Genomic DNA, 13,078 nt, shown 5'->3' on the forward strand with positions numbered 1-13,078 from the left:
TCTGCCAAAGTCAAGGCAGTGGCCAAAAACAACAGAGGGGCTTCTCGGAGCCACACACGCACGCACGCACACACACACACACACACACACACACACACGCACTCACTCAGATCCAGACAGACGCGGAGGTCAACATAGCGGGACCTTGGCAAGAGCTGCTGCCCTCCCCCTGCCCACCTCCCAGGCCCTCACCCTGGGGATGGCAGGGATCCTGTTTCCTACTGTTAGGACTCAGACTCAAACACCCCACTCTCTCCACCCTCAAACCACAGGCTGTTCCACGCGGACATTTCCACATAGGACATGAGAAAAGATGGGGTCCGGCTGCAGCAAGCTCCCTCCTACCCACATGCAAGGCTTGCTGCCTCCCGTCCCAGATGGAACAGATGGAAAGCCAAGTTCCATTAGGAGACTTGCCTGCAGGAGGCCACCCACCTCGAGGTTCCCGCCCCTCGAGTCATCTCACCTAGAGGGTTTGAAAATAGAGCTGAGCACCACTCCATCTACGCCCATCAGTGATCAGCTCCAGGGACGGCTGTTGAAAGGTAAATCTTCAGGCACACAGAAATGTTCCCCTGCAAGTCGTGACCTGGTCTCAACTCACAGGCCAGCGACCACCCTCTGAACAGCCCATAGCGCCGACCACCCCTAAACAGGAAAAACAAGGTAGGGAGGAAGCAGCTGGTAGAAAAGGCTCCCTCTCCCAGGGATCCCCCCAGTGACCCCAGCTCTGCTGAGCCCTCAGCTGAACCATTTAGACCTGGGGGGCAAAGGTTCAAAACTGGGGGTCAGGATGGGGGCACTGTCTTCTCTCTGGCCTGGCCCACAGAGCTTAAAGCCAAAACTGCTTTCCCCAGCCGAAGCTCCCAAGCTTCCCTCACCAACAGTCTCAAGGCTTAAACAAGAACGTCTAACTTTGGGTTTCAGGTGCACGGGCTTATACTGTCAACATCAACACCCAGCCTCAGCTACCTGGTTCAGTAAAGCCTGTTCGGTTCCCCTGGTGACCAAAGGGACCAACAGGAGCAAGCGATGCTGAAGGACTCGAAGCAGCAGAGCAGGGGGGGGCGTGGCTGAATCCCGAAAAAGCAGGGTCAGCTCCACTTAGGCCACCAGGGTACACGTGGGGTCCTCTAGATTCAGGGGACCCAAGTCTATTCCTGAGAGTTACTCCTACTGAAAGTGTGGAGAAATCCAACTAGAATCTTCCACTACCTTTTCAACCAGAGAAAGGAACTCCAGAAGACCCATGCCCACCCCTTCAGCCTCACAGAGCCTGCAGTCGAAGACCTGGATTCCAAACCACCTCTACCCCTTTCGGGCTGTGAGAGACCTGTAAAGTCACTTAACCCTTCTGAGCCTCACTGGCCCTGTCTATGAAATGGGGAAAGGACCTCATTAGCAGGCTCAGCATGATTAATGGAAAGAAAACCATATGTGGAAGCATAAATGTTAAAAATGCTGAATCACATGAGTACCTGATTATATACTATCTTGCATTGTTCCTTTTTATTTCATTTTTCTAAGCCTTGTCTCAATTAAAATAAAAACTCCACCCTGGCCGGTGTGGTTCAGTGGATTGAGCATCGTCCCATGGACTGAGAGGTCCCAGTTCGATTCCTGGTCAGGACACATGCCCGGGTTGGAGGCTCGATCCCCAGTAGGGGGAGTGCAGAAGGCAGCCAATCAATGTTTCTCAACAATGTTTCTCGAACAATCAATGTTCGAATGTTAGCCCTCGGACCAATGAGGTACAGGTTCGATTCCGGTCAAGGGCACATACCTTGGTTGTGGTTCATCCCTGGCCCTGGTCAGTGTCATGTGGAAGGTAACCTGCTGATGTGTCCCTCTCACGCTGATGTTTCTCTCTCTCTCCCCGACTCTATCTGAAGATAAATAGAAAAATATCCTCCAGTAAGGATAAAAAAAACAGAATAGCAAAAACTGTCTGTCCTTCTGGTTAACAGACAAGTTCCAAGGTCAATCTAACTGGATTCATTCTGCACCTGGCTTACTAGCTGGTCAGTGGGCAAGTTCCTTAACATCTCTGAGCCTCAATTTCCATGTCTATAACAAGGAAAATAACAATACCTTCCTCAAAGGGTCACTGCCAGATTGAAGTAATCCAAACCATGCAACCTTCAATCAGTATGAACTACTGTTGTTTTACTGTTTTGGAGAACTTGAGACATTTTTAATAAATGTTGGCTGGTTGGTTAGTTGTTGTAAAACAAATAATTCTCCTTTCAGCCCTCCTCTCATCTTCAGACAGTGTTGACATCACCTCCCGGATCTTGGAATGTGAAATGCTTTAAATCAAAATGAAAAGTTTCCTTTAAGGACCAAGGGTACCAGCACCTTCACCCCCAGCCCTTCCTAGCTGTGAGCCTGTGAGCCTGCCATTCTCTATCTCTAGGCTCAGGGTGTTCATCCCATATACCTTACAGGTTGTTGGGAATGTTCAACGTGGCCGCTGACAGAACACAGCTAACACACAGGCCATGTGCAAGAAGGGTTTCTCTGTCCTCCATTCGCTGACACCTTGGGTGACAGGCCTGGAGAGGACCCCACAACCTCTCAATGAAGAGCGGATCCCAGCCCAGTAGCCTGCTGTAGCCAAGGACCAAACAGGCAGTTTCCAGGGTAACAGCATCCTCTGCATCTACTCCCCATTTCCATCCCTGGCTGGCTTTTATTCTCCGCCCTCCCCTCCTCTGTAGTGGGCTAAGTCACCTTTCCAACTATTGCTAAGCAACCCAAGTGGTGCAGCTGCCTCCTGGGGGAGGACCCTGGCCCCCCCTCCCTCCCCTTCCCCATGCCTCAGGCCCTAGGGAAAGTTGCCCACTCGAACCCCACCCTGTTAACTAACCCTGGGGATGGCACAAGGTGAAACGCAATGCCAGGCCAACAGGGTTTACAGACACAGGTCGAGTGGGGAACTGAGGAAGGCCATCCCTCCTCCCCGACCCCAGCCTTCTGTTGGCCTGTGCTTATCTGTCATCTATTCTTCAGCAGTTTCCAAGAAAAGGGCCACATCACACTTTTTATGAAAAGTGACCTTGATAATTTTCCCCTTCTGCTCTTCCACTCATTCACCATGAACCCAGATCCCTGACCTTAGAGTAAACAGTGAGGGGGGCAGTAAGGGGGACCCACGAATGACAGGAAGAGGGATGCCGAGGGCAGAGGGCATCAGAAACTCCTGTGGGGGTGCTCACCTCTGGGAGGTCATTGTCATTTTCTTCTTTACATTACTTAGCATTTTTTTGAGGGCTTTCTGAGATTTAACTATTATACCATAAAAGTCACCCATTTAAAGCATAAAATTCAATAGTTTTTAGTGCCAACTATCACCACTACCTAATTCCAGAATGTTTCCATCCCTGGGTTCCGTTGTGTATGTTCGCCTTTGGTTAAGTGTTCCTAGCTGCGGGAGCCCTTGTGGTGAGGAGGCACACTCCCGAGCCTCGCCCCGCGAGGATCCCAGCCCTGCCGCTTCCTGGCTGTGTGATCTCGGGAAAGGTAGGTGGCTGCTCTGAGCCAGTTTTCTCATCTGTGACATGGGGTGACAGAAGCACTCACCGCACAGGATTGGATGTGTTGATGCATGTAGAGTCCTGAGGGCGGTGCCTGATACTTAGCACACGCTCAGAAAGCATGAGAAGCTATGATTATTATGAGAAAAAGAATTTTTTTTCAAGTTGTTTTTTTAAAATATTTTTCTTTATTGATTTTAGAGAGAGGAAAGGAGAGGGAGAGAGAGATAGAAACATCGATGAGAGAGAACATCAATTGGCCGCCTCCTGCATGACCCCCACTGAGGATCGGGCCCACAACCTGGGCATGTGCCCTGACCGGGAATTGAACCGACAACCTCTTGGTGCGTGGATCAATGTTCAACTACTGAGCCACACAGGCTAGGCGAGAAAAAGAATTTTTTTAACTTAAAATAAAAATCCAGTCCTGCCCCTAGCTTTGGGCTGGGAAGATGACGGGCCCAGGCTGCAGGGGACAGCCGGTTTGGGCTGATTTGCCTAGGAGGGGCTGGACTAGGGCCTTTCCACTCCTACTCATCCCCTATGCTGCCACGTGGGTGGCTGAATGGGCACACAGAGGGGGCAGGGAGGGGTCCAGATGCATTATCACACGGGCTCCTGGTGTCCCACACACTGAGACCCTGCCGGGTAATCCCCAGCCAGTACAGAACAGGGGGCAGAACACGTGAGAGGGCAGGCAGCACCTGACCAGCCTCTCCATACGTTCACCTCCTGCCTGCCGCAAAGGAAGGATTCTGGGACTTGATGCTCAGCCTGAGAACCGGTGAGAAAGCTGAGCCATGTGGGGAAAGGAAGGTGGGCTTCCAGGGTGGGTCTCCTGCCCCTGCCACTCCCAAGGCCCTCGCTCCATCAGGGCCAGGTATGGACAATTCGTACTTAGCTGCCACCTGACCTGATGGAGACAGAACCCTGGGCTGAATCATGAGTCCGACTGGGGTGAGCCTGTCTGACCAGGACTAAGGAACCAGACGAAGGGGGTTTCCCTCGGCCTCTCAGGCGTGACGCTCCGGGAGCTGGTGGGCTCTGAGACTGCGCCAGGGTCCTTGATGAGTAAGCCCAGCGCAGGAGCCCATCCGGAGATGACCGGTGGGGGAGGTGCCCTCATCCCACAGCCCCTCAGCCAACCACCAGATCCCAGGGCAGTCTTGGGTGGTTACACGTGGGGGCAGCTCACGTGGGGTGAACTGGCTGGGATGGTCCCAACAACACCTGCACAGAGGTGTGGGCTCCAGGGCCCCACCTGTGAGCTGTGCAAACAGCCTGGCCTCTCAGAAAGGTGAGCGGTCAGCTCAGGGAGAAGCAAAGAGAATGGAAAAGAAGGACAAGGAGGGAGAACAACAGGAGGGACGTTCCCCAGCCTAAAGGCCCCGCAAGAAAGACATGCAGTTGCCCCGCTCTGCCCTTTCAGTCTTCTCCCCTCTGCCCTCTTTACACACACAGCCTGGCTGCCAGAAACTTCAGTCCTGTCCATCCGTGGAGATGAAGCTCAGAAGCCACCAGCCCTTCGCCTCCTCCACCACCACAGGCAACAGTGCTGGCTCCTGCCCTGCAGCGACCATGGCATTTGTCTTGGCCACGCCTCTGGCCATTACTAATGCAGCCTAGTGTAATTTTCTGTGTCTTTCTGGTCCCCTCTCCCCTAAACCATGATTTCCATGGTCTCACATGGATAGAGCATCTGATACCTAAGAGAGAGTCAATCAGCATTCACTGATTGACTCCACAAGAAATTGTCAGCATTCTTACACCATAAGGAACCAGAAGATGGAGAAACAGAGATACCTCCAGCTCTCCCCTAGAGGCGCACAGTAGCAGGTCTGTGACTAGGTCATGCCTCTGGCTCACGCTGCCCCACCCTGGCTCCAGACACACAGGAGGCACCAGGTCTTGTATGACAAGTCCTCAAGCCAAGTTTATGGTTTGTGGCCATTGGCCAGGTGCCCAGCCCCAGATCTTCCTCAAGAAGATGGGAAGAGGGGGCCCAAATCCCAACCACAAACCACAAACTACAGGACACTCATTGGTTTGACCTCCACACACTCAGAACTACCCCACAAGGAAGGGCCCAAGGGTCAGGGCCTCCTCCCACCCACCACTAGGAACAGCCTCCAGCTTCTCCCTAGGAATCGAAGAAGTGAGACTTCAGGAAATGAGTTTCCTCCTTTTCCACGTGAAAGGATCCAGCAGGAGCCCGCTAGCCTCTTACTCCTATGAGTCCATCTCCAGTGACCCCAACAGCCCCTCAAGGTCCCATCTCCTCAAAACCGGAGAGTCTGGCTCTCGGTGCACTCCAGGCCTTCTCACACCTGTCTGTCAGGGCAGCGAGGTGGCAGCCTGACGCTCCAGGCCCCGTCCTCCCCTTCAGGCTTGGTCAGTCACCTGACAGCCAGGGGGGCACCTGCGCTCAGTGCACTCAGATGGGACAAGCTCTGGAGAGAAGCAGCTGCAACAGGTCCTGAAGCGAAGTAGGGCTGGGCAAGCTGCTGGGAGGTGGGCAGGAGGAGTGGCCACAGAGTGCACCAGCTGTTTACCAGCGGGGCCTGAAGACACCTGCAGGTTGTCTCTTTTAAAGGAAATTCCTATTTTGAGGTCATTTTACCCGTCCGATAACAAGCTAACAAGCAATTTAACGTGCACTTCTTCATCCTATATATCTAGGAAGTAGGGGAAGGCCGAACAGGAATTTTACACCATTCTACAGGTGAAGAAACTGAGCAGAGAGGTCAAGTGACACTGAATGAGCCGGAGCTTACTTCAGGGTCAGAGGTCAAGGACAACAACTCCCACACATTCCTAGGCAACCTTGGCTCCTTCTATGATGGGTTTATATACTATACCTATCTCAAAGCATATTGAGTAAAGGCCCTAAAAACTTTGTTTCTGCCCTGGCCGGTTTGGCTCAGCGGTTAGGGTGTCAGCCTGCGGTCCCAAGAGACCCGGGTTCGGTTCCCGCTAAGGGCACGTACCTCGGTTGCAGTTTGTCCCCGGCCCTGGTTGGGTCGTGCGGGTGGCAACCACTTGATGTGTCCCTTTCACCTCAATGTTTCTCTCTCTCTCTCTCTCTTCCTCTCTCTCCCTCCCACTCTATCTGAACAAAAAAATGAAAAAATGTCTTCAGGTGAGAATAAAAAAAAAACCTCTGCTTCCTCAAAATTGTTGACATTTATTGAGCACTAGCTATCTGCTAGGTGCTATGCTAAATTTCCCATGTGCAATACTTGACTTAAAACTCCACTCAACTGCCCTGGCAGGTTGTTCAGTGGTTAGAGCATCGGCCTGTGGACCCATGATTCCAGTCAAGGGCACGTATCTCGGTTGCGGTTTGTCCACAGCCCAGCCCTGGTCGAGGTATTATGGGAGGCAACAGTCAATGGATGTTTCTCTCTCTCTCCCTCCCTCCCAATCTAACAATAAATAGAAAAAAGTCCTCAGGTGAGGACTGAAAAAAAAACAAAAAAACACTCCACTCACCTATATCAGGTAGGAATGATCATTATCTCCATTTCCCCACTGGCATCATCATGCCCATCACAGGTAAGTGACTCATCCAAGATCACACAGATAAGTCAGTGGAAAGGTCAAGATTTGAACCCAATGTGCCCAGAACATGTCTATCTGCAGAGCCTGGAGCCAGATACAGGCCAGCATGGGGTGGTTTATCTGGAATGTAAAGCATTTCATCCCTAGCTCCACCCTCCAGCCCAGAGTTAAGAGGCATGCATGACACCATGTATCTAATGTTATTTTTTTCTTTATTTATTTTAGAGAAAGAGGAAGGGAGAGGGAGAGACAGAAACATCAATGTGAGAGAACGTCTACTGGCTGCCTCCCACATGCCCCCCCCCCCTGGGGATTTGGTCCATAACCTGAGCATGTGCCCTGACCAGGAACCGAACCAGCGACCTCCTGGTGCATGGGTCGATGCTCAACCAATGAGCCACGCTAGATTTATTTTTTGTTAATCCTAAGGATATTCTTTCCATTGATTTTGGAAAATCATGGAGGGGAGGGGAAGAATGAGAAACAGCCATGTGAGAGATATACATCAATTACTTGTCTCCTGCACGTGCCCCAACCAGGGGCTGGGGATCAAACCTGCAAACCAGGTACGTACCCTTGACTGGAAATCGAACCCTCAACCCTTCAGTGCATGGGCCGATGCTCTAACCACTCAACCACACTGGCCAGGGCTCAGCCTTATTTCTTGACCACATATAACAGGCCTGTCTCTGTGCTAGGCACTAGGGATTGAGCAGAGAAAGGACTCAGTGGAGGACAGGCTGGGTCCCGCCCCCACGGACACTGGCTGGCAAGGGGTGAAGCTGGCAGGAGTCGGAATAGTGAGGGGCATGAGGGTGGACACTGGAGCCAATGCTCTTCTCTCTGGTTTTACTTCTGCAAGACATCACTCTGGCTTTAGGAGTCCCAGCCTCCGCGACCGGCACACGTCCGCCCCATCTCCTCAGTCCTCCACATTGAACAGCCGCCTTGGTTAGCTCCTGTGGTCGTGCAGTCTACAAGCACATTTAAACAAGGCAGCCTCTGCCCTGGTCAGTTTGGCTCAGCGGTTAGAGCGTCCGTCTGCGGTCAGGAGACACCCAGGTTCAGTTCCCGCTAAGGGCACGTACTTCGGTTGCAGCTTGTCCCCGGCCCTGGTTGGTCGTGCAGGTGGCTCGATGTGTCCCTTTCACGTCGATGTTTCTCTCTCTCTCTTCCTCTCTCTCCCTCCCACTCTATCTGTACAAAAAATGGAAAAATGTCCTCGGGTGAGGATAAAAAAATAAAAATAAAAAAATAAACAAGGCAGCCTCTCTTCCTGAGCCCTGGCGTGACAACCTGGCTCCACGTGGGTGCAGAACCAGGACCTGGGCCTATTTACAACCATGTTCGTACACCTGCCAGGGTTACCTCTGTTTCAACATCCATTAGCTCAACAAATATTGATTAAGTTCCTACATGTTAAAAAAAAAAACACCAGGGCTGGCACCTGTGGAAATACACATTAAACCAGAGCCTCCAGGATTTGGAAGAAAGGGAGAAAAAAATTTAACAGCCGAAGCTGTCGTTTTACATATCTTCTCCCACCAGCCTGGGGGTGGAGGGGGGAGTGTCTTAGCCCCCCCCTTTTTTTATTATGTTTTTATTGGTTTTTTAGAGAGAGATAGAAACATCGATGTGAGAGAGAAGCATCGAGTGGCTGCCTCCTACACGCCCCCTACCAGGAATCGGGCCTGAAACCCGGGCATGTGCCCTGACCCGGAATCGAACTGGGAACTCTCAGTCCATGGGACAAAGCTCAATCCACTGAGCAACACACTGGCCAGGCTCCTTTTTATAAATAAAAGGCTGACAGAGATTAAATGCACTGCCCAAAGTCAAAGCCTGAAAGTGTAGAATCAGGATGCTACTCAGTCTGTGATCTCTCCAGCCGACCTGACACACACACACACACATATATAATGGCATAGACAACAACCATGGGGACTATGGTCAACCCAAAAAGATGGGTGTTCAGACCTGCTGCCCCTAGGTGGAGAGCTGACTTTGGAGCTCAGCCTCAGGGGTCAGGAAGACGGTGAGGTGAAAGCCAGTAAACTCCTCTAATCCACTGCATTTTGTGTCTGCAGCCAGAAAGTCCAGCCTGATGAACTCCACACTAAGAATTCTTTGAAGAAGGGACAAGCCATGACCCACCAGCCACAGGTTCTTGAGTCATGACTCCTGCCTGCACAGACTTCTACCTTCATGTGCCTCAGGCCTCACCATTCACAGAACAAGTACTTCCTACCAACATTCAGTCCAATCCCTGTAAGAGCCCTAGGGGGTCGGCCTAGGTACACAGCTCCTTTACAGAGGACAAAACAGAAGGGAAGTGCCAGACACCTGTCTTGTTCGGGGATCTCTCCGCAGTACCTTGAATCACCGATGGCACAAAGCTGGTGCTCCAAAAGTATTTGTTGAATGACTTAATAAAGGCTCAGAGAAGAGAAATAACTTGCCCAAAGTCTCATGAACAATCTTGGTTGCACCAGGACTAAAAATAGGGTCTTTTGCCTCCCACCCAGTGGCCCTTGTATCCCAATGCACTGTACCCCCTCACAGACAGACACACACACACACACACACACACACACACGCTCTCCTGCCTCCATCTGAATGGTGGGATTCTGTCCACTTGTCAGCTCTGGTCCCACTCAATCCTTGCTTTACAGCAAGAGTTACTTTAAATCTGATTCTCCACACATACCACTTCTTTATATCCCTCTGAGCACTAGGTGACATTTACAGTCGAGAAAAAGGAGTACCATGCAAGGTGAATTCATAGCAGAACCAACTCTGGACCAGATTTTCCAAGTCCACCCCAGAGTCTGTGCCATCCTGCCACCGCCTGCCATCAATCCTGCCAAAGCAGGTACTAGCTCCCCTTGGTCCAGAGATCCTGGCAGGATCTGGAGGCCAGGCCTAGCTTTCCTGCCTGCCTCACCAACAAGAGACAAGTAAGCTGAAGTTGCCTACCCGGAATGTGGCTGCATCCCAGCCTCACCATGCACCAGCCTGGGACTCTGCGCTGGTCCACTTCCCCCTCTGCCCCTCATTTCCTCATCCTCATGTGTGTCTGGCTCACAGAGCTGTTGGGAGTAACAACTGGAACAATACATGTGACTAGATTAGAAAAATGCCTAGCACAGGACAGCCAATGCCAGCTCTTGGAACTATTGAGTTTGCCTGGTAAATTACCAAATTTCCCAGATGACCCTGTTCCCACCAGGCTGCCCAGAGGCCTGGTACATACCCATACCACCCAGGCCAGAGTTTTATGAATATATGTAAGAGGTAGGGGGTGCTATATATTTTTTCTTCCCAACTATATTGAACACATTTGTTCATTCATTGCTTTGATAATACTGAATACGAACTATTGTGTACATCCTCTGTTCAGTGCTTGGGAAACAAGTTTTTGCTTCCCAGGAACTCAGTCCTCCCAGTCCTTAAAAGGACCTAATTTCTAACTACTGGGCAGTCCCGTCACCCCCACCCTCCTAGGCATACAGTAGGTACTCAGTGAACAAGAATTTCCTTCTCTTCTACTCCCCGTGGAAGATGCCAAGACACCCACCTTCCTAATCCCACAACTCTTCTTCGATTTAAACTCTGTTCTCAAGAAGGCTTCACCCTGAAATTTAAAAAGAGCCCCTCTGCCTTGCCCCCATGGGAATTTCAATTACCCACTCCATTCTCTGCTCCACCAACCAACTGCCCAATTGTCCCATGAAATAAAGGGGTGAGCAGGGGACTGTCGCAGCTCTCCCAGGAGGGGCAGAGAGGAAGAAAAGGAGGGGTCTTATGTAATTGCTGCATTTCCAAGAAATTAGCTCAAACCCGGGGGATCTTCGGATGTCTCATAGGCCTGGGCCTCAGGTCGCCCGACTTTGAGGAAGCCCTTTGTGCGTGTGTTTTAAATTACCTCTGCTTGTCTGATGAAGTGAGTAAAAGGGCTTAGGATTCCTGAGTGAGCTAATACAGGATGCCTTTGGCTGGAAAAAAAAAACTTCAGTCGGCTCCCTAAACTCCCTCCCTTTTAAGTTTAAAAAAGGGAATGAATGTTACCATTTTTGGACATGAGCGTTCTCCCTCAAGCCCAGCCCTAACCGCACTATCCAGAGGGACGCGCCATCCTGTCCCCCCCCCCACCCCCATTCCCAGATCAGCAGGGGGTGGGGGAATGGGGGTGGGGCGAGGAGGGATGAAACAAGGAGGGACCGGATGGGAGCGGGCAGCGGGGGAGGAGGGAGAGAGGGGTGTTCAGGGTACGTGGCCGCCTGGGGCAAGAGCACACCGCGCAGGCAGGAAGCAAAGGCAGTGTTGGGGCGCCCTCCCCCCACCCAAAGAGTGGTTTCTGACCTCTTCCTGCCACTGGCCTCAGTGCCGGAGTCCCATCGCCAGCTGCAAGCCTAGGCCCGTTGGCGGAGTGCACACCCAATCCACGGAGCCTGGGGCACGGCTAGGCAAAGGTCCCCAGTGACTGGCCCTAAATATTACCGGGAATAATCCCCTGCCCTAGAGCCCCTCAGTTCAAATCAAGTTGCCCAAATTCACCTCCTCCCGGTAATGAGCAGGGGCCAGAGGAGCAGGACGCAGACTCAAGCCCACCTCCGCTCGCAACTACCAACCGAGTTAAGCAATAAAACGGTTTGCCGTCCTGACCCCGCCCCCACAGGGCCCGCTAGGGAGCCCGCGTATACCCCTGGCTTTTTTCGGCCCGAACCCCACTCCAGCAGGTCCAGGCCGACCTGGAGGCGGCTTCCAATCCCTCCGGCGCCCTCTTTCCCCTCGGTCTGCGGGCCGGGGCTGAGAGGCGCAGAGTCCCGTGCCGCTTGCCCCCTCCAGGTACCCAGCCCAGGGCGGCCCAGGAAGCGCGCTGCCACCGCACGCCATATGGAGAGGCGGCCAGGGGGCGGGGAAGGGAAGGGAAAATCGATCCGGAGCAGCAGCTACTGAGCCGGGGGATCAGCCCCAGTCTCCCGAGCACCGCCCCCGAGCCCTGCCCACGCGGGGATGGTGCGGCGACAGCCGGGTGACCTGGGTCACCGACCCCAAGGCGACCTGCCCGCCGGCGGCCCCACTTCCCTAAATTCGGGATGGGCGTTCGCGGGCCCTGGGTCAGGGGCGCTCCCCCTTCCGCCCCACGCCTGTAACCCAACACCCCACCTAGCAGCGGCCGCGCATCCCCCGCCCCCGCTCGTGCGCGCGAGGAACCGGTTCCCAGCCCGGAGCCGCTAGTGCGGCGGGCGGAGCGGGCTGGGGCGGCTGCTGACCTTTCTCTGCTGCTTCTCCCAGGCCGGATCCAGGAGCAGGTCTCGATCCCAGTCCTCTTCGGGCTGCATGTAGTCGTTGGTTTGCTGGGAATCATAATGGTCCATGATGGTGCGCGCGTGCTAGGGGCTGGATTTCTTCCTCCACCTTCTCTCCGGGCGGCGGCGGCGGCTGCTGCTGCTACTGCCCCGGCGTGGAGAGAGAGTCGAGCTGGACTGGCCTGGGCTGGCGGGGCCGGGCTAGCTCCCCTGCGCCCGGATCCGCCGCGGCGCTACTCGCAAAGGCTGCTGCTGGCGGCGTCGGCAGCAGCGGCTAGAGCTCGCGGACTGCCTGCTTCAGGGGGGGCGCTCGGACCTAATCTCCACGCACACTGAGCGGGGCGGACACACTCGCGCTGCCGGAGCGAGGCAGGCGGGGGCGGGGGGGAAGGGGCAAAGCCCTCCCTAGGTTCTCCATTGGCCAGGCCGAGTTGCCCAAACTTCCCCCCATCGCCTCTCATTGGGAATTCCTGGCATCCGTCAGCGGGGCCATGGCTCATATAGGTGGACTGGGCGGCCCCTTCCCGGCGCGCACTCCCCCGCCCACACCCCGGGTTCCCACTCCCCCGCGGCTCATGTGACACCAGCTTAAGCTGAACGGGACCGAAGCTGGGGGACGCCTCCTTGAGCACAGGGACCGAGCGGCTGCGCGCTCCGGATCCCAGGAGC

At 53.7% G+C, this 13,078-nt stretch overlaps 1 protein-coding gene across 3 annotated transcripts in view; it reads right to left on the minus strand.

The window, feature by feature from the left end:
* Positions 1-12,708, minus strand: part of ACTN1 (actinin alpha 1) — a 93,721-nt gene extending 81,013 nt beyond the window's left edge. For 2 of the 3 annotated variants that reach the window (XM_036255889.1, XM_036255899.1), the window contains exon 1: positions 12,374-12,708. In XM_036255889.1, coding sequence (XP_036111782.1) covers positions 12,374-12,478 — 105 coding nt within the window. In that variant the 5' untranslated portion in view covers positions 12,479-12,708. The remainder of the gene's footprint in view (positions 1-12,373) is intronic. The other variant, XM_036255880.1, reaches the window with a different exon arrangement.
* Positions 12,709-13,078: the final 370 nt, after the last annotated feature.

The sequence above is a fragment of the Molossus molossus genome, unplaced genomic scaffold (assembly GCF_014108415.1).
Source record: "Molossus molossus isolate mMolMol1 unplaced genomic scaffold, mMolMol1.p scaffold_m16_p_1, whole genome shotgun sequence".
Taxonomy (NCBI): domain Eukaryota; kingdom Metazoa; phylum Chordata; class Mammalia; order Chiroptera; family Molossidae; genus Molossus; species Molossus molossus.